A 21,433-nucleotide genomic window follows, 5' to 3' on the forward strand; every position below is an offset into this window, starting at 1 on the left:
ATTACTCATAACGAACAGGATATGAATAGGACAACAGGAGCAAAAAGAAAAAGAAAAAGAAAAGCAAAGAAACTAACATTATTTCAAGGAATGAGCCATGGTCGAGGCCTACAACTTTTTCGCGTTTTGCTTCCCTTCTCCTCTTGGTGTTCTATGAATACATTGTGTTATCAAGGATGGAGAATGACAACTCAAGAAGGTAAGCAAACCACTGGAGCCTTTGTTTGTCCTGGCTGTATACTCCATAGAAAGATATAAAATAAAATATTGTGACTGTCTCCAAGGGTAGTACATACGATGAGTTGACTTTCTTGCCTTGTCTTTTGTTTACTCTTTCTCCGGTCTCCTCATACCCTTCTTGTTCCATTGTGGACAGTACATTCATTTCCTTTCTACAACCTCTCACACATCCGACTTCCTCAACACTGCACCATGGTAATGATTAATATACATAAGAAAGTGTGATAAAAAAAAAAGATGGAGCAGGACCCTACACTAGACATAATAAAAAAGAAAAAGAAAAAGATACATTGCAGATCGAGCCTTTTTGGTAAAAGCGAGGCAAAAGCTATTGATCAGGACCCCACCCTAGCAGATCAACTATCAACTATTCGTCATGTCAGCTACATTGAATTCTAGAATGGGACTTTGACGGATCATCAACGCGATCTGTCACGTCTACTTGTGCAATTCTAGAAGAAAAAAATGTGTATATTCTCTAATGTTTTTCGATTGGTCCCATTGTTGTCATTTTTTTATATACAGCTGCGTACTATCTCTGCTCGCCTTGCTCCTCGCTCCGCTGCAAGAATCGCACCTCGCGTAGTTGTCAGCAGAGTCGCCAATTATTCGTCTGCTACTGGAGACAAGTTGGATGCCCCTGGTTCCAGTAAGGATGTCGATCCCAAGATCGTCTCCATCGTTGATCAGATCTCTGGACTGACCCTTCTTCAAACCGCTGATCTGGTTTCATTATTGAAGGTAATTATATGTTGGCTCATTCTAGAGGCGCCGTTATATATATATATATATTTTTTTTTTTTTTTCTCTTTTATCCCTTAGTCGAGTAAGTTACATGGGATACATGGTATTGATCGATTGGATAAAGGAGCCTAACTCGTTTTTTTTTATTATTATTGTCTGTAGACTCGCTTGAATATCCAGGAGATTGCCATGCCTGTTGGAGGCGTCTCTCCTGCAGCTGCCCCTGCTGCAGCTGCTCCTGCTGAGGTAAGGTTACGTGCTAGGCTTCTAAATGAAAGTCTTATGGACATGCTTGACCTATTCTAGTCAAATTGTCAGGGGTCATAATTACCTTTTTTTCTTCTTACATTCATGTTTTATAGGAGGAAAAGCCTGCTGAGAAGACCGAGTTCAACGTCAAGCTTGAGAAGTTTGATGCTGCTGCCAAGGCAAAGTTGATCCGTGAGATCAAGAACATCATCCCTGGCATTAACTTGGTTGAGGTAAAAAAAAAAAAAAAGCCGATAATGAGATGATTACAGCCATGTGAAGTCAATTGATTTGGTCCGAGATTTAAAGATGGAAAAATGAAATTGATTGATTTCTTTTTTATATAAATGCAACAGGCCAAGAAGTTTGTTGAGAGCGCACCAAAGGTTGTCAAGGAAGGCTTGCCTAAGGCTGATGCTGAGAAGTTGAAGAAGACTCTTGAGGATCTGGGTGCCACAGTCTCTTTGGAGTAAATCAACAGGAAAAGCATCATGTAAATGAGAATCAACGGAGGGTTATGAGCATTCATGGAGATAGAAGCACTCTTATCACCCAGTATTTACCAGTTTCTCATAGGATCAAACAATAGGTGAAGGCGGAGGATTTGAAACCATAAAGCGGTTTAATACTTGCCAGTAGGAGAGTATGATTTTTCTTTTATTTTAAACGAATCGCCTCAAATATCAACTGGATCTCATCTTATTTTTTTTTTTTATAAAGCATTTTGTACCGTTGTACCGTAGTTTTTATTATTATTATTGTTTTCTTTCTTTTCTTTTTTTTTTTCTTCATTGTTTCTTTTATCAAACATAGAACCCTGTCCGGATATTAAATATATATATATATATAAAGGAAAGAAAAAAATAGCCATTACATATTAAGTACTGATACTGCCATGAAAATGCGGATAATGATACTTTGATGCAAAGGTTCTTTTCTTCAACCCAAGTAGTAGCGTATGTAAATTGCTGCCCATAAGGCGTTAATAGCGGTGGCAGCAAGAACTTTTAAAATGAACGATTTTTCTTCACCCTTGTACTTGAATACTATATATGATTGATTGATTTGAATTTAATAAAGGATACTACAACGTTTTTATACACATACAATATGCAAAAAAAAAAAAAAAAAAAAAAAACTTACAAAGAATTCCAGCCCAGGCACCAATAACTCCAGAGAGAGCCGTGAAGCGCCAGAGATCGCCATCGTGAATCTTAAGGATACCAATATCCCCTCGACTCCTTGCAGAGACCATCACCAAGAAGAAAGTCCAGATGTTGATCACTGTAATCGTTCCGAATGTGAACAAGCTCCAGACTCCAATAGCTCCTGATATATGTGGATATATTATTATATATTTTAAAAAAAGACTTTGGTTAGTTAAAGTGATCGACTATTTTTTTTTTCTTTTTTTTGTAGAAAACGTTACCTTGATGACCACTCTGAACAGCGACAGCTAATCTCCAGATGAAAAACAAGAGGAAGGCGAGGATGAAATAGGCCATGTCCTCGAATGGTTTGCCGTCAGGAGCATCCTTGATATATTGTTCTGATTTTTCGAATAGAGAGGACCCTGCAAATGGATTGGAGTTGACTGCTTGTCTGCGCTGTTGTTTTGCAGCCTTACTAGGCTTGAGTGGTTTTGCTGCTTTGGTCATCACTGGAGATGTAATTGTATAATTGTCTCCCGTCCTCTTCTTATGATTAGCAATTGCTTTGATATGTGTGTTTTCCTTCTTCCTGATCCTGCTCGAGTCTGACGATACAAGAAGTAAAAAATAAAAAAATAAAAAAATAAAAAAAAAAAAGATGGGAATGTGGGATTAGACAAAAAAAGATGATGTGTATGGTGGGAAAATGAAGTGGACCAACCAATCAATATTGTGTGACCAAATTATCTTTAGTGGTGTGCTCTCAAACATTTCAAGATTGATGTCCTTTTTGTCCCACCACGTGAGAGAGAACAAAAAGAGGAAGGTGAGAAAGCAAAGGCAATCATAGTAGAAAATCAATCTACACTCCGTTGAAGGAAAAGAAGGAAGATGTTAAAGGAGAGTAGCATGATCTTATCTAAGTCCTAGTACCTGATTATATCATTCCTTGAACATGAAGAGCAAGCGTTATTAGCAGATGGATATAGTGCTGATGAGGGATGTAACAATATGCAGTTGGCTCCAGCTGTTCCTAGAAAACGTGCATCAACACATTTGAATAAAAAATATGGGTTCATTGAATTTTAGTGGCCATTTTAAAGACTACTTTGTAAATAATACTGTTGAACGCGTCAACTATTTTTCTCTAGGAAAACATGTTGGAAGCCATTAAATATTTGATCCGAATTTCAAGAACAATGCTTGTCCGTGGATCGATATCAACCTTTTTTACGTGCATTAGCATGTAAACAAATTAATAAATAAAATAATAAAAAAGGCTGTTGACCAGAAGCTAGGAGAGTAGAAGAAACAAAAGATCCAGACCACTTTGGTTTTTATTTTTTCCTCTTTTCCTCGCTTCACGAGGTAGAAATGATCTTTAAGCTGAGACTTTACTGTTGCTTTGTCACCTATTTTGTCTTCCTCAGAATGCAACAGCCCAAATGCACATGTATGTTAAAGTTAAACAATATAGAACTTTAAAGATTTGGTGCAGCATTAAAGAATCGGATGCAATAAATTTAAGCTCCAGGTGGATGGGAGCTCAAAGATTCAGGTCATTCCAGAATCCAGAATAGAGCCCAACCAAACTGAGAATTCTCTACCAACAAGTCCCTGAACTTTATTCGTGTCTAGCATATGTACTGTACATGTACTGTACATTCCTATTGCTAACCAAATTTATCTATTTCAAGCACAGTTTCTGTCGAAGAGAGTTTTAATTGTCTGTTCACGCTCTCATCTGATCCCTCTATTCCCAGGATTTGGAGCTGTTTCAAACCCACCAATCTCTGCACTTTACTTGAAAAGTTAACTTGTGCTTTACTTCCTAAAGATACAACAATTGTCCCTTCATTCCTCTCAATTCACTCATATGATTTCTATTATTATTCAGCACCGAAATGCAAGCCTCTGACTCTGTCCCAATCCTAATATAGCACCCAACATGCGTATGTTAAGTACAAACAGATGTTGAGATTCTTGTGATAAACAGGTAACGGCTCTTGTTGAATAGAAAGAAAATATAAAAAGGAGGATATATCCCTGCTCCTAGGATTCTTCATTACAACTTCGATCCTCACCTCCTAGATCATTTTCTCCCCTGATTTGCTCCAAGCCTAACAAGATGCTTTTTAAATCAGCTAAAGGTATTGTTGGGATCAACAACCGTCCTTTGCTCTGCCTTCATCTTAACATGCCTAAAGCTGCTTAATACTCTTTTGTGCGTTAAATACCGTAAAATACACTACTAACCAAAAGGTGATCATTTTTTTTTTCTTTATTTACAAATATATAATTATGATTTTTCCAGTCGCTCTTGCCATAGCACTTCTCGGTACACCGGCCCTTGCTATCTCCCTCGAAACTGTCGGTACTGTCATTGGCAAGGCCTTCGACCTCTACAGTCTCATTTCAGCCGAAAAGTCCAAGACCGCCATTACTGCTCGAGGGGTGCTCGCTAGCGTTGACTTCTCTGGTGGATCATCCCTAGGTGTCTGCTACCATGGTGGTGGGGGTGGTGGATGCACCTGGCTTTCGACTGACCCTAGTCTTACTGGAAATGGCGAATGCTGGCAATCTGGAAAGACAGCTATGAAGAAAAAGTCTATGGGCTCCGGCTTCAGAAACACGGTTATCGAGGTCCATGCTGAAAAGCATGCGCTTTGCATTGATCACTTGTCATTCAGCTATGGAAGTGGTGACATGCACCCCTATGACGAGAAGATCATTGTCACTGGAGATATGACATATGAGTGTGGTCATCACTGGGCTTATAACACCCACTCGACCGGGAACTACCAACACAAGTGCATGTTCATCGGTAACATTGGGTGGTTGCAATTCAAAAATACCTACTCGTTCAATGTCGAGAAACTGCGCACGTTCCGACAGAGTATGACCTCAGGTGTGATGCACGATGCCAGCAAGGGCTATGATGCGATGAAGGATGTCTGCAAGGGCATGTCAAGCTGGAAGAGAGATTCTCTGCCTGGCACCTACAATCGCTGCGATCTCTATGATGTGCTCACCCCTAGAAACAAGGTCAGCAACGCCCGCTACGATGGCAAGATCCCCAAGATCAAGAAAGTCAAGGTCTCAATGGAACAGCATAAGGCTAACCTTAAATCTAACCCCAACTATGTCGGCAATCCGGTCATCGATGGAGTTGTCGAAGTCGAAGTCTATGACAGCGAGTAAAGCATAAAAAGTATTCATATATTCCTCACTTTAGTTCCGTTAATCAGTAATAAGTATATATCAAAGGATCAAAAAGCAACGTCGCAATGGTTCCTTATCTGCTACAAGCTAGCTATTATTAAAATCGGGCGAATCCCTTAAATACACTTACCCTATTTCAACGGCCAAATCAATCAAATGACCCAAAAATGATTTATATTTGGCAAGTCAACATTGTAGGTCTCTATTAGCACCAGAGCCTCTTGGCTATCGACCAAGGCTCCCTCGTTCATGAATGGCCAAAGTCGGGTTGGCTTTGCGTGCCTCTGACAATGCCATTCCATCAACCTCATACTGGTTGTCCCCAATTAAGTTGTCTCCCAAGTTCAGACTAGCCAAAGCTGTGTTAATCTTGAGTGCTTCTGATAGCGCAAAAGCTCCTACATCTCCAATTCAGTTACGTCACAAGCCCAACGTCGTCAAACTTGTGTTAGACTCCAGTGCCTCTGATAATGCCAGCGTCCTTCCTCCACTAATGAGTTGTTAGTCAAGTCCAAAGTGGTTAAAGTCGCATTAGGCTTGAGCGCCTCTAACAATACAAGAACCCCTTCATCTCCAATTGAGTCGTATCTCAAATTCAAGTCGTCAAAATCGTGCTAGTCTTGATTGCTTCTAGCAGTACTAGGCTCCTTCCCCCCAAGTGAACTGCTCCATACTTTCAGATCGGTCAAAGTTGTGTTGATCCTGAGTGTCTCTGACAGCGCTATAATTCTTTCTTTTCCAAATGAATTGTGACTCAAGTTCAACGTGATCAAAGCTGTGTTGCCCTTTAGCGCGTAAGATAATGCCAGAGCTCCATCATTTCCAACTGAGTTATGCCATAAATCCAAAATGAGCAAAGTTGTATTGACCCTAAGTGGCTCAAAAAGCGCCAGAGCTTCTTCAACCCACCTAGTGGTGCGAAGACCAATGTGACCATGCTAGACAGGAGAGTTATTTAAAGAGGTATTGATTTTTATTCGGGCCTGACCACAGCTTATATAATTGTGTGTAATTGTTGTTTGTAGCAATTCTGCCTAAGGCGAGCCCCGGCAAAGCATTAGACTGGTGTGACCGTAAACGAAGCCACCCATACTCACAAGCAGTTTCCTTACTCTCTTCGTTTTCCTTTCTTTCTCAGGAGCACAGGCATGGAAGCTTATTATTATTATTTCTTTCTTGTTTGCTTCCAGTGTTCTTCTCTCTTCAATGATGGACTCTACTGCGGCAAGCAGAACTTTTCAGAGTTGGCATATGTCAATTCTCTGCGCTTTTTTATATCTATGCTTTTTGTGTTTTTGTTGACTAAATAACCAAACGATATATTCTTTATTTCTGACGCTGACAATGTAACATGCCCTCTATATGTACCCCATATATTACTCAATGTCAAGTTGCGGCAAGCGCTAGATTAATAAGCCATACCGCTCCCTAAATGCCAATTATCCATCTTTTTACCCATGGGAGTGTATGCACCTATATCTTTCTAACCTACGTTGCTTGCCTGCCTATCTTCTTTTGCTTTCCCGCCCATTCTACCTCCGCGGGAGCTACCCTCTGTTGGGCTGAACTGTGCTATTGCAGAAATGAAGGTTAATAAACCGTGCCTTTGGGATCACCACAATACCAATTGTCATCTTTATCTGAAAATAATTAGGAATGCCAATCGAGATAACCCTGTACTTTGTTGAAAAATGGTTGCAGATGTGAGGTATATAGTCGGCTGCCGATCCTCCGACTGGTTTTCTAAGGGAGGTCGTTATGGGTCTTTTTTCTTCTATTTGATCAAGTTGTCGATGTTTGGCGATGGCTTACGCTTTAGTTTTTCTTTGAACTACTTCTGATATCCATATTTTCTTGTATCCACTCTTCCTAACTCATTAGGCTTGCTTACATTGGCCACAGTCCTTGTCCTTTTCAAAAATAGTCACTCCACAATACATGTGATTTAGTCGACCATGAATTACTGTGCAGTAAACGCCCGAATGCCGTATAGTTGCGCAGAAATAACCCAAAGCCAATAAGTAGAGGTGAATGTTGACCTTTCTCAAGGAAGTTATCATAGTTATCTAGCCGAATGTGCAACTAGACACGTAAAAAGAAACAAATAAAAAAAAAAAAATGTGTACTAGATGGATGGACCAATAGGTTAGCAGGACAGATGAGATTGCATCCAGATCACGGTGCTTGACCATCATGCGAACAATTATGTCTTTCGCCTCGCCTTTATTTATTTTTACTAGATTACCACCTATAACCACGCGGTCCACGAACGAAGAGGATGATAAGAGAACAGTGTGGCCCACTGATCTACTTTTCGTCACTTGCCAATGAGTGATAGGATTATAATACATACAACCATTCCCGAAATCCATGTTCTAAGCATCTTTTACATTTGCATGCTTCTTCCTCTAGAAGCACGCTCGATGGAAAGTTTATGCAAGCTGTCTCCTTCATATTGATCAACCTAATAAGTTGAAGAGTATGCGTGTGCACGAACTGCGACAACATGGCACGAATTGCTTTTTCGAACTATGGTTGAACCCCTTTAACTTTGGTCAAGTAGAGCTGCCTTTAACCGAGAAATTTTCATTCAGCACCAGCTAGATAGTATTGACAAAACCAGAAAGCTATATTTTTGTGCCTGGCTAGGACTATTACTGAAACTATAGAAAGTCTTTCACGATGGATTGGTCTGAGCCTGAGTGCTACCATCAAAATTTCAAAAATCCATATTGATTCACAAGGGAGAGCTTCATCTCTCAGACAAAAAATATCGATATGGAAGGGTTTCAATCTGTTTACTTTTGTTTTTTTTTAGTTGAACAGCTTTTCCCCATGGAAACAGGAATTTGATTTAATCATTGTAGCATCAAGAAAACATGGCTTAATTGTAGTCTATGTCGGTTTATTGTTGTTATTGTTGTTTTTACTTTTTTTTTTTAAAAAAATAAGGGCACGTTAAGGATGGACAACTTCGATCCCTTTAGGGGCGCACCGGCATGTGTTGTTTCCGGAATAGCACGGCCATTTACCAGTACCTTTGACCTCTTTACATCTTTCAAAGTCGTATGGAGGACAAGCTATCTTAGTGCTAATAAGCCCGTACTGACCACAAGAACAGAAGTTGCAAAGATCATCGCAGATAAAGGTGGAGGGGCCATATGCCTTTATACATCTTTTATATGAATAGCCTGGGTTAGCTGCGACGAGGGAGGCAACCAACAATGTACAAAATACAATAAAAGACTTCATCTGGGTATAGGAGAGATTTTTTTTTTTTTTTTTTTTTAAAAAAATTATAATAAGTAAATCCAAGCAGAATAGCTCTACATGCGGCGAATAAGGGAAAGCAATGAAGGGTTCTCTACCTTGGATTAAAACGAATAATGTCGAAGAAAGACAAAGAATGAGAGTGGAAAGCGGAGAGAAGAGAAGAGAGAAGAGAAGAGAATGAAGAAGTAGAGGTGTACAGCCCTCGATAGTCAAAGGACGCTTTTATATAAATTTAAGGGTGTATTGTAAAACATGGCCTTTAACTTGGAGCTTTTTTATTTTTGGAAGCTTCAGTGACTTTACAGAACGAGGATTTTTACTCCTCTAGGGGCACACCGGCACATATTGTTTCCGGCATTACACGGCCATGCACCAATGCCTTTGACCTTCTTGCATTTTTTGAAATCGTATGGAGGACAAGCTTGATCAGTGCTAACTAAACCATCCGGAGCGCACGCACAGGTGTTGCAGAGGTCATCGCAGGCAAAGGAAGAGGTACCATATGCCTTAATACATCTTTTATATGAATAATCTGGATACGCTGCGGCTAGAGAGGCAACTAGCATCGTGCAAAGTACAACACAAGGTTTCATCTGGACATTGGGGGAGATTGAGAACAAAAAAATATACCCAATTAGTCAAGCTCTACATAGGGGCGAAAGGAGAAAAAGATCGGATGATTCCGTACTTAGTTAGAATTAAACTGAACGATTTTGAAGAGTGATAAATAGTGAAGAGTGAGAAGTGAAGAGTGAAGAGTGAAGAGTGAAGAGTGAAGAGTGAAGAGTGAAGAGTGAAGAGTGAAGAGTGAAGAGTGAAGAGTGAAGAGTGAAGAGTGAAGAGTGAAGAGTGAAGAGTGAAGAGTGAAGAGGAAATAGAGATGTAATGGCGTTTTTATAATCAAAGGGCATCCATTCTTAATATTTCATTATTTTACTTTTTATTTTAAAAAATCATTCATTTTTTGATCTTCTGAGTGACCTTCAGCTTACTTTCCGCTTTTTTGAGACCCTTGACCTATGATTTGGTTGCAGGATGTCCTCCGTTCTTAATGCTTTATGTTTGTCCAACTATTTGCTCACTATATCCCATCATACATTAGGAGATACAGACATTAGCGGCTTCGTTTTGCCGATTGTGCATTTTAAACCCTCAATTAAAAAAAATATCTATTCTGTCCAATTCTTTCCGCAAAAGCCAAAAGCGAATGCGTGCATCAGGAGCTCTATAGATGTTTCTACCTTGTTGAAGGGTTCCATTTAATATTTTTAGGAACTTTATTGATTTTAAAGACCACAAACTTCAATTCCTTCAGGGGCGCACCGGCATATGTTGTTTCCGGAATAGCACGGCCATTTACCAGTGCCTTTGACCTTTTTGCAGGTTTCGAAATCGTATGGAGGACAAGCTTTTTCGGTGCTGATTAATCCGTACCGAGCGCACTTACAGATGTTGCAAAGATCATCGCAGACAAAGGAAGAGGGTCCATATGCTCTTATACATCTTTTATATGAATAGTTTGGCTTAGCTGCGGTGAGAGAGGCAACCAGCAATGCGCATAGTATAATAACAGGCTTCATCTGCGCACAGAATAGGTTTTTTTTTTTTAAAAAAAAAAAAAAAAAAAAAAAAAAAAAAGCCCGATCAGTTAACCTCAACATGGCGACGGAAGAGGGGAAATATCGGAGGATTTTTTACCTTGAATCGAAATGAATAGTGTTGAAGAGACAAAGAGTGGAGAGCGAAGAATGAAGAAGTGAGGATGTAAAGCTGTCTTTATAAACAAAAGGAGTCCTTGTAAAGCTGTAAAACAACACAATGACCTTTGATCGCTCTACTTGCCTATGGCTGTAAGGATATTCTCCGTTCCTGTTCTTTACATCTGCTTAAGTATTTATTTGCGGGATGCATGGGCTATAATCCAGTCTTGGGATCAGACGCATTAGTGACCTTGATTGCTACTACTCCGATTTTTATAAGCTCATGCTTCCATCACACCCATTAGGATATATTTTCTTTCTCTTTTCCTTCTTTATTGTTGTCATTATTATTGTTACTAAAACAGATACTATCTATTGTTAAAAGTTTAAAAAGACTCTTACAGCAGATCTTCATCCTCTTCATCCTGATAGTAGTTGCGACTTGGCGGTACTCCGCCTTGCTGCCCATGTTGCTGTTGAGGATAAGGTTGTTGGCGTTGTGGTGGCTGTTGTTGATGATGAAAATGAGGTGCCGGTGCAGGAGCTGATGGCCCACCTGTTAGGGCTTGCCAGTCAGATTCACTACGTTCCTCTCCAGGGTGCATAGGGGCTTGGCCACCCATAGTAGGCGTAATATTGTATCCGCCACTAGAGATCGTACTGGGTTGCGTGTTATAACCACGAGACTCGGGTCGAGGTGGCTGTTGTTGGTAAGGATTCGGCTGATGTGAAAGATGAGGTGGCTGTTGATGGGAGTAGGGTTGGTTTCCATTATGAGGTGGCTGCTGTTGCTGATATCCACTGTTACCATTGTTGCTGTTGCTATTGCTGTTGTAGACCCCGCTGGGAGGACCGGGGGAAGGGTTTTGTGGACCAGAAGATGGATCAACATATCCACCTCCCGAGATGAGATCACTCGAAATAACAATATTACGGGCGAGACGAGCGACCTCATTATCGAGGAAGCCAACATGTTGGCGCGCAGCGGCCTGATTGTAGTAATTTTGGTCGCGGTGCTCAAATGCATCTAGCATGGCATGTGCTACTGCAGACTCCTCGGAGCGAATAAATCCATCAACGCTTTTTTTTTTTTTTTTTTTTTTTTTTTTGAAAGAAAACAAAAATATGTAAGCGGAGGGATGATCATTAAAAAATAATAATAATAATAAAAGCGACCCAATTCACTAAAAATAACTGCAGCGAAGGGAGAGATCCTTACGCACAAAACTCCTGGAATCTTTTGCCGGCTTCGACTTCGTCTCCTGCTGCGAGCTGTACAATAACAATACTCAAAAGGGTTTTGTAATATGCATGTTTGTTGGCAGAGTCACTCTGCACCTTTCCAAGTCGAAGCAAAATCTCGGTTGCCTTCTCATATCTGCATTGGATTAAAATCAGTAAGCTAACTCACTAATTCAGGCGCATTGGTAAATCACAAAAAAACCTGCAGATTTCTTACCTCTTGTTTCTGACGAGAAGAGCAATGGTTCGCTTATATGTGTCTGTGGCATATTTGGCACGGTCCTCACTTTCATATATGTTGCAGGCTCCGATATACAAATCCATGGCAGCATCTACAGAAATGGGTTCCATAGCTCTATTGTTTTGACAAGAGATGTGTTTTGCCATAGGTGAGGATTTAAACAATAATATGTTGATGGCACATAGTAAACGCCTTTTAACACCATAACAGAGTTTGTCTCTCTTCACGTACTTCGCGCCCTTTTCCAACATTTCCGCAGCACGATCAGGGGTCATGTTTTGGATAAATAATTCACTAGCACGCTTGAAAATGTCTGCGGCACGTTCGGGTTGTCCCAGGTTCTGCAGACATACATTTCCAGCGTTTTCGAGAGCACGACCCGCCATGAAGAAACTATGTAGAGTGATCAAAAATAAATAAACAAATATATATAAAGAATAATGAATCAGAAAGAGATGATAGAAAAAGCACAGAAATGTGGAATTTTACTGGATACTACTTTAGCGGAACCATACCTAGTGGCATTGACCATAGCATCAGAGGCTTTGATAAAGGCTTGAACTGACTGCTCATATGACTTCCCAGCTTTGAATGATTGCGCTGAAAGGATTAAAACAAAACAGAATGTATGAGTGATACAGGTTCAAGTGTGCACATTGAGCTGCATGGTACCTCGCAATTTGGCTGAATACCTTACCTGCTTTCTCGTAGTATTGCGCAGCAATATCCCAGTCCGGTTTCTTAAAGAAGCTCTTTTGGGTGCTGTGGCACAGAAAGGATGAAGAAATGACATGCGATGAGACTCATGGCGTTATGCATTCATTTGACCACATGTTATTTCACAGAATGTTTGTGATAAAAGACAAGCAAATGGCAATACTTTTTCTCTGCCTCATGCATGAACTTGATGGCATCCTTGAGACGCGATTCTTCCAATGCTGCCATGATAGCTGTGTTTGTTGAATTTGAAAAAAAATAGTGGATGTGGTGACGAAGAAAGAGACTAAGGAGACGTTTGCATCATCAATTTGGAGTTGGGCGACAACCGATTCAGCACAGCCCATTTTGTCCTAGAGTGGCTTTTGCTTTTGATCAAGTTGCCTTTTCTTTTTCTTTTTTTTTTTTACATCCTTACCCACCTTCAGAAAGAAAATATGGACTCTGATTCAGGCTCGGATTACGGCGATGTGCCCAACTACCCCCGAAGTTTACCCAACATTCTCATTACAGGGACGCCTGGGACAGGCAAGACTACTACTTCGGAAATGGCAGCTGAAGCGACTGGTCTGACCCATCTTAACGTTGGCGACTTGGTTAAAACAAAATCTCTACATGAAGGACTCGATACTGATTTTGATAGCTATATTCTGGACGAAGACAAGGTAAACACCAGCATACCATTCTTACTTTTAGCTTTTTGTATATTTCACTTTCGAGGCTCGAGTATTAGTAAAAGATCTGAAAGGAAAAATCATTTGTTACTTGCGCAATCCAAGGACGTTTATAAATTAACAGAAAACTACACCTATATAGCTCATCGACGAGATGGAAGACATGATGAAACCAGGGGGGAAAATCGTAGATTTCCATACCTGCGATATCTTTCCTGAGAGATGGTTTGATCTTGTAATTGTTCTTCGCACTGACAACAGTGTACTCTATCCACGTCTTGAATCTCGGTAAGATGTGTATCATCAATTATTCATTCCAAATCAGCTGCCACATCATTACTTTGGTTAATGACATGGCTTTATTCAAATGAATAATAACCATTCTATCGCCTTTTTTCTTCTTCTTCCCTCTCCATAGTGGATACAATGCTAAAAAGATTAATGAAAACATGGAGTGTGAAATCATGCAGGTGGTTCTTGAGGATGCTCGCGAATCGTACGCAGAAGAGATTGTGATTGAATTGCAAAGCAACAGTATTGATGAAATGGAGGAAAATGTGGCAAGAATTAAGGCATGGAAAGAACAGTGGGTTATTGACAATGCCAAGTAAAACCAGCAGTGTTGAAGCATATCCAACTATCGCCAACTCAGTCGTCTCCATCACAACGATGTAAACCATTTGTAACAATAGCTGAATAAAATAATCATATAGACAATACCCGATTGTTTTCTAGGTCCCATCCCTGGATAGACATTTGAGTTATCCTCTCATAGTCATCTACAGTTTTACCTCCACACATTTTCGCTTTAGAAAAAGGTATTGCTTTTAGAAAGGAATGCCATTAAAAAGGAGTGAAAAGATTTGCTCAAACTCTCTTTAGGTCAGTGTCAAAGATTTATCAAAATGACAAAGAAAATATTCCAGTTGCAAAACCAAGGCTCCTTCCATTGGCACCTAATTCATTCAGATGGTGCCTTGCAATAACTGGAAGGGCTACAGTCTCTCGTTGAGCTGACAGCATTTGCTCGAATAGGATCGAGATACTCATGTACATATTCAATTTAAAGCAATACCATTCAGGGAAATATTAAAAAAGAAGGATTTAAACCCGCATTGAATGGAGGAAGGCGTAGTTGACTGAGGTCCATCATGCTTCTCGTCACATATTTGAGAAGGAACAGTTACCTTGGACAGTCCGACCGGTTTATATTCGCTGACGAGACTATTCATCAGATTGGGACCCGCCATTCTTTACACGAAGCCTAAAACAACTTTTATACCCGAAAGAATAGCGAAATCAGTTCCTGTTGAATAAAATTTCTAGGCTTGACAATAATAATCTGATCACCTAAACCGCTCTTTCTTCGTTTACACTGACATGTAACAGAAAAGATTAGGCTGTGGCTTTGACTCTTAAATGGCGCGGTACTTTTTTTTAGTATGCCATGACAACCACACTTTTCATTCTTTAAAAGAAACTTCATTCAACACTCGCAATGTCGGATGAGTCGTATGTACTCATTGGAACACCATTACCGCAGATAAAAAAGACCGACATATATGGTGAACCAAAAAAGCCAAACCCAACTAGGGATCTAGAGGCAAGTCAGTGTTCACCCAATAAAAAAATAGGGCGCTTTTAGACGTACAATAGCAAACACAACACACGCAAAAAACTAGCATGTTCATTTTCCCTTTCAAATACTTTATATCAATTGAAAATATCAAATGCAGGTGCGAGACGAACAAGGACGCAGGAGGTTCCATGGCGCTTTCACAGGCGGATTCTCAGCAGGTTATTACAACACTGTGGGATCGAAAGAAGGTACCAGTTATTTTTTCACAAAAAAAAAAAAAAAAAAAAAAAGAGCGACCAATTGCATTTTCTTTAAGGCATATAAAATACTGACGGCGGAGTTATGACACTGTAGGATGGGCGCCATCAGAATTCGTGTCTTCCAGAGACAAGCGATCGGAGAGGAAAATCGCAAGACCTGAAGATTTCATGGATGAAGAGGACAAGCAGGTATGGTAAATTAACAGATAAGTGTATAGATGCATCAGACTCCAAGCATGGCATCATGGAAATTAATTAATTGGTTGGTATGATTGTTATTTAATATTGCAATAGATGCTTTCGGATTCTGCTCGCCTTGTGGCAACGAGCGACTTCGATACCATTGGGTCTTCCAGGCGTGATCTGGAACACAAGCGCGCGACTGCAAGGCACATGCAAGAGTCCGGAGGGTATGATCAAAGATGTCCCATGCAAAGTTTGAACTGTTCATTTTCTATGGTTTTACTAGGTTTACCATTCTAATGCCTCACGTCATATTTTATATCTATACCGGAATAGTATACTAGGAGCCCTTCCAGATACCTTAATTGATGATCTGGTAGTTCCTAGCTCCGAGCCAGTAGGGATTCGTCTCTTAAAACGGATGGGATGGAAGCCAGGACAGGGAATTGGTCCGCGTGTTTCGAGGCGACAACGAAAACCAGAAGATGGGCCTATCTCAGATGAAGATATTCCCACGAATGTATCATTCGCTCCCATAGATTCTGCTATTGTGATCTTCACCAACAAAACTAATCGCCAGGGGTTAGGTTATGATCCATACAGGGATGCACCAGAATTTGATAGGTCTTTGCAATCAGAGAAAGAGTCAAAATATCTCTCTTCGCAATCAGAAGGCAAAAAGGCTACCTTTGGGTTTGGGGCGTTTGATGACGACGACGATGAAGATGATGTGTATGGATCAGGACCTGGACCTTTGCGCTCGTTTGATCTAGCCATGGATTTAGAGGATAGACCTAGATCTCGAAGGAAAAGTCTCGATGAATCAAAAAGGTTTCAGGTAAAGCAGCTAGCTACTGATAAGAAGTATCTCTTTCTTACTGGGTAACCAAGAAAGAGATTGGTAAATAACAAAGGAAAGATGTTTTTCTGATGACCAATAGCCAGAAGGTTTGAGTTCAATATGCTGCAGCGATGGGAGACGTCCTCTTCCCGGATTTGTACTAGCAGCAGCCCCTTCCAAGCCTATGAAGTGGTATTCAGCTCCGAAAGTGCCTGATGATTTTGTTCCGCACCACATTTTCCCCGATGATGTAAAACCCGTTCAACAGACCAATAAGCACGAACAGCCCAAGCTTACTGCGGACGATGTGTGTAAATTGCCATTTCATGAATGTGTTGGGATCAGAATGTTAATTCTATATCGTATGCAACTCACTCATATATTCCTTAATGTCTTACTATTCAGCGTGCATTGATTCTAGGGGAAACCCCTATCGATGCACCTCGTAGATCTGTGTTTGAATACATGTCTGCTGAAAACAAGAGCCACTTGGATAACATTCTCGGTTTTGTTATGGATACAGAAGGTGACAAGCGCCTTAGAAAAGATCATTGGGAAGTACCTAAAATCGAAAAGGCCGCAGCTGAAGCTGCATTACGAGGCTTCATACCTTTTGGCGACAACATCCCAAAACAGAATCGGTATAAACAATATTTAAACATACAAGCTGGGATCTTGGACGAGAAAATCGAATTGGTTCCAGGATTTTCAGCAGAGGATATGACTAAAGAACTGAACGAATTTGTACAAGCGGCAAGGATATTCAAGCCTCTGTCATCGTCAATGGCTAACAGATTCACAGCTGCCACTAAGGTGATTGAGTTTGCACAGCCTACAGCTGGTCTGAGGTCTGCAGAAGATATCAAAGCCGCAGAAAGGTCAGGGGCTCAAAAGCCAGTTGTCGAGAAAATAGAAGTTCCGGTAAGTTTTGTTTCCCTTCCGCATATCATACTTTATATGATTTGTTAAGCGTCAATGATATACTTACAACGTCCATACACGCATATTTATTTATTTTTTTTTTTTTTTTTTTTGTTTTCACAGAAATCGCAAGCTGCAAGAGCTGCTGCAATGGGTATGTTTGGCCCATTGACTCGTACGGTAGTTGATTTCTATCCGTCGAAACTACTGTGCAAAAGGCTCAATGTCCCGAATCCGCACCCAGATCATAAAGGTTTGGGTTCTGAGGCAGTCAAGGACCTTTTGGATAAGAAGACCATGGAGAGGATGATGATGAACAGAATCCCAGGCGAAGGCATGGCTATAGAGAATAAAAGTACCAAAGATCAGCAGCAGGACATCGCTTCTGGAGAACAGGAAACGGAGGAGGCCAAACCTGAAATGGAGCCCGAAGTTATTCAGGAACGTCCTCCGATGGATATCTTTAAAGCCATCTTTGACGACTCAGGTTCAGATACAGATACAGATTTAGAGGCTGATGATCCCGGATTCAATCAAGGTAATACCACGGTTGAAGCGGCTGAGAAGGAAAAAATACCAGAGCCGGCGTCAGAACAGGGACCTGGGGAGCCATTCCGGCCCGTGTTCACGAGAAAAGCTGACAGAGCTGGTGGATTGTCTGCATCACTACCAACACGTATATCCCAGACTCGATCAAGTAAGCCAGATCTTTCTCATTTGGACGAGGACGAAGAGGATGCGGATGAGATTGGGCCTAAATTATCCATAGCCAAACCAAAAACTACGGCTAGTAAGAGAACCACATCTGAGACTGATACTCGAGTTTCCAGTCAACATGAAGTTGAGCATACTGTTACTTCTGAAGCAGATAGCTTAACTACAGAGGCGCTACGAAATAAGCGCGATCGCTCTGAAAGTCCAGATGGTTTTATTGGGCCACCAGCGCCAGAACTGTCACAGGCACAAGAGAAGCACACAATATTGGATGAATCAAGTGTATCTTTTGGATCAAAGGAGACTGATTCTCATTCCTTAAAGCGGCACAGAACATTGTCACCCTCATCTTCCCATCGACCATCCTCGTCTTATAAGGAAGGATCATCCTCTCGGCACAAGTCAAGGTCAGAAAGAAGTCGTGAACAACTTTCCAACAGCTCCAAAACTCGACACCGGTCGACGTCAAGGTCTCGAAGAAAGAAATCAAGACATCATGATAACGCAGAAGACCACAACAGCGAGAGCTCTGACAGAGATGAATTGACAGACCATGAAGACAATACAGGTCGGAGGAGAAAGCACAAAGAATCTTCATCGTCCTCAAAAAGCAAGAGCAAAAGGCATCGGGAGCATAGGTCCCGTAGTAGAAGCAGAAGTCCATCCAGTCGATCACATAAAGGAGATAGAGATAAGGACAGGGAAAGGGGTAAAGACAGAATTCGAGAGTCAGATAGAAGCAAGCGATCGAAATCAGGCAAATATAAGTCACGACATCGTGATAGGGCCGAAAAGGATGAAGGTTCAGATATGGAGAGTCTTTGGGTGGAGAAGAAGGTTGATATTCCAATTTCCGCGGAACAACTACCGCCTCCTCCTCCGTCCCGACCTCTCCATCGTGTTCGTGCTTCTGATTTCTTTTGAATATACTTTCCTCTTTGTATAAAATAATAATAATAAATAAACCAATCAATCGATCGGTGGACAAGGCTGATTGAACTGAGAAACCAGGGGTTAGAAATGTAGCACTTTGACCTTTTTTTTCAATTTAACGTTTTAAGCTAAACTGTCTCACAGCTGTGCGTGTTTTGTGTAACACGAATGAAAACAAACAGAGCAAACAGAGCACAGCAATGGAATCAATCGAGCTCTGGGCCATTAATCATTTTGCAAGTTTCCAAGTATATCAGATAGCAACTTTAGACTGTCTCACCAAATGGAATGGTTGTCAACCAATCATCTTATACTTAACACAGCAGTTTCACGGGTCCTCCCTTGACCTGGAAATGAATAAAAAGGCGAGCATAGCGAAAGTCAAACAGTATCTCAACTCTCCTCTAGACTATCAACGCCTACAACCACTGTTTTAAATTAACCCTCCATTTTACACAAAAAGGAAAAAGAATATGTCTTCCCAAGCCAATGCCGTCGATGCCATTAGTTCAAGCGAATTCAAGCGTTGTAAATTGAAACATCTTCTAGAGCTTTAGATCTCGTAACTCGAACTCCTTAGTTGCATTTATTAAGCCTTTTTTTTTTTTTTTTTTTTTTTAAAAAAATGACCTCATTGCCATCGCCTTGGACTCCCTTCAACCCATGTTTGACATATCAAGTGAACAATATTTATACAAGCCGAGTCAAGACAGGGACCAGTCTAACATCTGAGGTCGAAAAAGATATCAAAGTGCTGGATGTACTGCTCAAACTCTTGCAAGGCCATGATATTCCCGCAAAAGGCGATGCAGGAGGGAAGATCAAGGAGGTGTTCAAGACCCATGCAAGGATGGATCTGTATACTCCCGATAAAGCGGGTAGCGTTAAAAATGTTACAGAGGAGCGAAAAAGCCTCGTAGGTTATCGAGCGGCGCTCGCGAGTGGACGGAAAGAGGAGTGATCAGTATATTCGAGTGAAGCACTTTATGTAACAGAATCTATTAGAATATACAACGCTTCGCTCAAATTCTAGAGTTTTCTATCGCCAAAATAGTTTAAATAGAACCTCGAATAAAAATTGACTTTATTTCCCTCAGATTACCAATGTTACTTTTGCACTTTATGTCCCAACATAGGCATTTATTATTAGCTTTAATCATTTTCTTATCTGCATCCCGCGCCGTGGTGGAAGCCAGAAGTCAATGCAGTAATGTTAAAGATTCTGAGGTGGAAAGCTGAATGATAAGTTTCATATACGACGCGTAAAGTTTTCTATTTTGGGCAATGCTCACGTGAGTATTTTTTCGATCTTTGTAAGAGAATAATGACATGCTTTTTACTTTTTCATAAATAATTACCTTCAACATCCATTTATACCTCTTACTGATTTGTTTTTTAATCTATCTTAATCTATTTTAATATATTTGTTTGCATGGCTTCTCATTCTTCTTCAACCTCTCCTTCAAGTTCCACTTCTACATCGGTTAATCCTTTGACCATCCGTAAAACACAGCAGCATGGTGGCTCATCAGGAGGTTCCACACAAAAAGGATCAGCTGCGATAGACGACAAACGTATATATGTCGGCAACCTAGACCCATCTCTTGACGAGTAAATATCGAATTCTAGATCTATTGCACTCGTATATTAATTTTGAACTCCATTGCTGGTTCTTTCAATGTCACCCACTCACTCACTCGGCTAATTTTTTTTTTTTTTTTTTTTTTACTCTATAGATACATGGTATTGAAGCTTTTTTCCCCATTTGGCAAAATCACAAAGCTTGACTTCATGTTTCATTGGCATGGCGCCAAGAAGGGTACACCACGAGGATATTGCTTTTTAGAATTCGAGGCTGCTTCTCAGGCTGCAGATGCAGTCAAGTATATGAACCGTAAAAGTATAAAGATGCGTCCATTGAACGTATCATTAGCCAACATGGTATACATTAAACTTTAAAGTTTTTGATCGAAAAATGGGAGGGGATTCTCCGTTATTGTTTAATCGTTAAATATTAACATTTAACGCTTTATTCTCTCTCTACTAAAGGCACCACCAACAGCATCAGATGGGGAAAAAGGTCGTAAACGAACAATGGATCCGAATCGACCCACAGCATTTTCGTTACTCAAGGCTGGAGGCACATTGAAGAATGCAAGCACAGATGAAAAGATCAGGGCTATGGAACGAAAATTGGCACAAATGTCAGAACCAGTCAAAGTACCAGTACCTCCAGCACATGCTTCCTTGCCTCCTAAACCCAGCCATAAAAGTAATAGTAATAGTAGCAATAATAGTAATCATAACAGCCATAGTAATCGGGGCGGGCCTCTCCGTGGTACAGGATCGGGAGTGTCATTAGCAAATAGACGGAAACCATATTAGATTCTTTTTTTCTTTTTCCTTTTTCTTTTTTTTTATTCTATATTTCGTTTCTTGTCTATAATTCGTAATGAGGTGTTGTTAGTTGATAAAAACCAATGTTCTATACTGTGATTGCGCGAAATTTTTAAAAGATTTTTTCAAACTTTTTCTTTTTTTCTTTTTTT

At 40.5% G+C, this 21,433-nt stretch overlaps 9 protein-coding genes across 9 annotated transcripts; 5 read left to right on the top strand and 4 right to left on the bottom strand.

Annotated features, from left to right (window-relative positions):
• Positions 1 to 345: 345 nt before the first annotated feature.
• On the top strand, positions 346 to 1,941 carry BCR41DRAFT_346119 (ribosomal protein L7/L12 C-terminal domain-domain-containing protein). Its single transcript, XM_022022823.1, has 6 exons — positions 346 to 435; positions 766 to 981; positions 1,147 to 1,230; positions 1,347 to 1,466; positions 1,590 to 1,726; positions 1,810 to 1,941. Exons 1-5 carry the CDS (start codon positions 433 to 435, stop codon positions 1,704 to 1,706), a joined length of 540 nt encoding a protein of 179 aa, XP_021885562.1. The 5' UTR covers positions 346 to 432; the 3' UTR covers positions 1,707 to 1,726; positions 1,810 to 1,941.
• Positions 1,942 to 2,019: 78 nt separating this feature from the next.
• On the bottom strand, positions 2,020 to 3,042 carry BCR41DRAFT_418851 (hypothetical protein). The gene is made up of 3 exons (XM_022029679.1): positions 2,663 to 3,042; positions 2,377 to 2,562; positions 2,020 to 2,279 (listed from the first exon to the last, which is right to left on the bottom strand). Exons 1-3 carry the CDS (start codon positions 2,889 to 2,891, stop codon positions 2,173 to 2,175), a joined length of 522 nt encoding a protein of 173 aa, XP_021885563.1. The 5' UTR covers positions 2,892 to 3,042; the 3' UTR covers positions 2,020 to 2,172.
• A 1,431-nt stretch (positions 3,043 to 4,473) lies between these two features.
• BCR41DRAFT_383551 (hypothetical protein) lies at positions 4,474 to 5,585 on the top strand (the record flags this gene model as incomplete). The annotated part of the gene is made up of 2 exons (XM_022027478.1): positions 4,474 to 4,534; positions 4,699 to 5,585. The coding sequence occupies exons 1-2, from the start codon at positions 4,513 to 4,515 to the stop codon at positions 5,583 to 5,585; spliced, it is 909 nt and encodes a 302-aa protein (XP_021885564.1). The 5' UTR covers positions 4,474 to 4,512.
• Positions 5,586 to 8,932: 3,347 nt separating this feature from the next.
• On the bottom strand, positions 8,933 to 9,773 carry BCR41DRAFT_346124 (hypothetical protein). Its single transcript, XM_022022824.1, has 2 exons — positions 9,568 to 9,773; positions 8,933 to 9,472 (listed from the first exon to the last, which is right to left on the bottom strand). Exon 2 carries the CDS (start codon positions 9,470 to 9,472, stop codon positions 9,179 to 9,181), a length of 294 nt encoding a protein of 97 aa, XP_021885565.1. The 5' UTR covers positions 9,568 to 9,773; the 3' UTR covers positions 8,933 to 9,178.
• A 378-nt stretch (positions 9,774 to 10,151) lies between these two features.
• On the bottom strand, positions 10,152 to 10,604 carry BCR41DRAFT_346126 (hypothetical protein). Its single transcript, XM_022022825.1, has 2 exons — positions 10,578 to 10,604; positions 10,152 to 10,459 (listed from the first exon to the last, which is right to left on the bottom strand). The coding sequence occupies exon 2, from the start codon at positions 10,457 to 10,459 to the stop codon at positions 10,166 to 10,168; it is 294 nt and encodes a 97-aa protein (XP_021885566.1). The 5' UTR covers positions 10,578 to 10,604; the 3' UTR covers positions 10,152 to 10,165.
• A 370-nt stretch (positions 10,605 to 10,974) lies between these two features.
• BCR41DRAFT_346128 (hypothetical protein) lies at positions 10,975 to 13,258 on the bottom strand (the record flags this gene model as incomplete). Its single annotated transcript, XM_022022826.1, has 8 exons — positions 13,202 to 13,258; positions 12,943 to 13,065; positions 12,760 to 12,824; positions 12,578 to 12,662; positions 12,294 to 12,455; positions 12,039 to 12,176; positions 11,799 to 11,957; positions 10,975 to 11,659 (listed from the first exon to the last, which is right to left on the bottom strand). Exons 2-8 carry the CDS (start codon positions 13,005 to 13,007, stop codon positions 10,978 to 10,980), a joined length of 1,356 nt encoding a protein of 451 aa, XP_021885567.1. The 5' UTR covers positions 13,008 to 13,065; positions 13,202 to 13,258.
• BCR41DRAFT_346129 (AAA domain-domain-containing protein) lies at positions 13,197 to 14,168 on the top strand. Its single transcript, XM_022022827.1, has 3 exons — positions 13,197 to 13,444; positions 13,596 to 13,741; positions 13,872 to 14,168. Exons 1-3 carry the CDS (start codon positions 13,217 to 13,219, stop codon positions 14,062 to 14,064), a joined length of 567 nt encoding a protein of 188 aa, XP_021885568.1. The 5' UTR covers positions 13,197 to 13,216; the 3' UTR covers positions 14,065 to 14,168.
• Positions 14,169 to 14,913: 745 nt separating this feature from the next.
• On the top strand, positions 14,914 to 18,937 carry BCR41DRAFT_418855 (hypothetical protein). The gene is made up of 8 exons (XM_022029680.1): positions 14,914 to 15,056; positions 15,190 to 15,280; positions 15,387 to 15,481; positions 15,587 to 15,702; positions 15,812 to 16,313; positions 16,417 to 16,623; positions 16,722 to 17,237; positions 17,361 to 18,937. Exons 1-8 carry the CDS (start codon positions 14,952 to 14,954, stop codon positions 18,873 to 18,875), a joined length of 3,147 nt encoding a protein of 1,048 aa, XP_021885569.1. The 5' UTR covers positions 14,914 to 14,951; the 3' UTR covers positions 18,876 to 18,937.
• A 1,305-nt stretch (positions 18,938 to 20,242) lies between these two features.
• On the top strand, positions 20,243 to 21,379 carry BCR41DRAFT_383555 (hypothetical protein). The gene is made up of 3 exons (XM_022027479.1): positions 20,243 to 20,495; positions 20,621 to 20,825; positions 20,934 to 21,379. Exons 1-3 carry the CDS (start codon positions 20,317 to 20,319, stop codon positions 21,267 to 21,269), a joined length of 720 nt encoding a protein of 239 aa, XP_021885570.1. The 5' UTR covers positions 20,243 to 20,316; the 3' UTR covers positions 21,270 to 21,379.
• Positions 21,380 to 21,433: the final 54 nt, after the last annotated feature.

Source organism: Lobosporangium transversale, assembly GCF_002105155.1.
Source record: "Lobosporangium transversale strain NRRL 3116 chromosome Unknown BCR41scaffold_3, whole genome shotgun sequence".
In the NCBI taxonomy this organism is placed as follows: domain Eukaryota; kingdom Fungi; phylum Mortierellomycota; class Mortierellomycetes; order Mortierellales; family Mortierellaceae; genus Lobosporangium; species Lobosporangium transversale.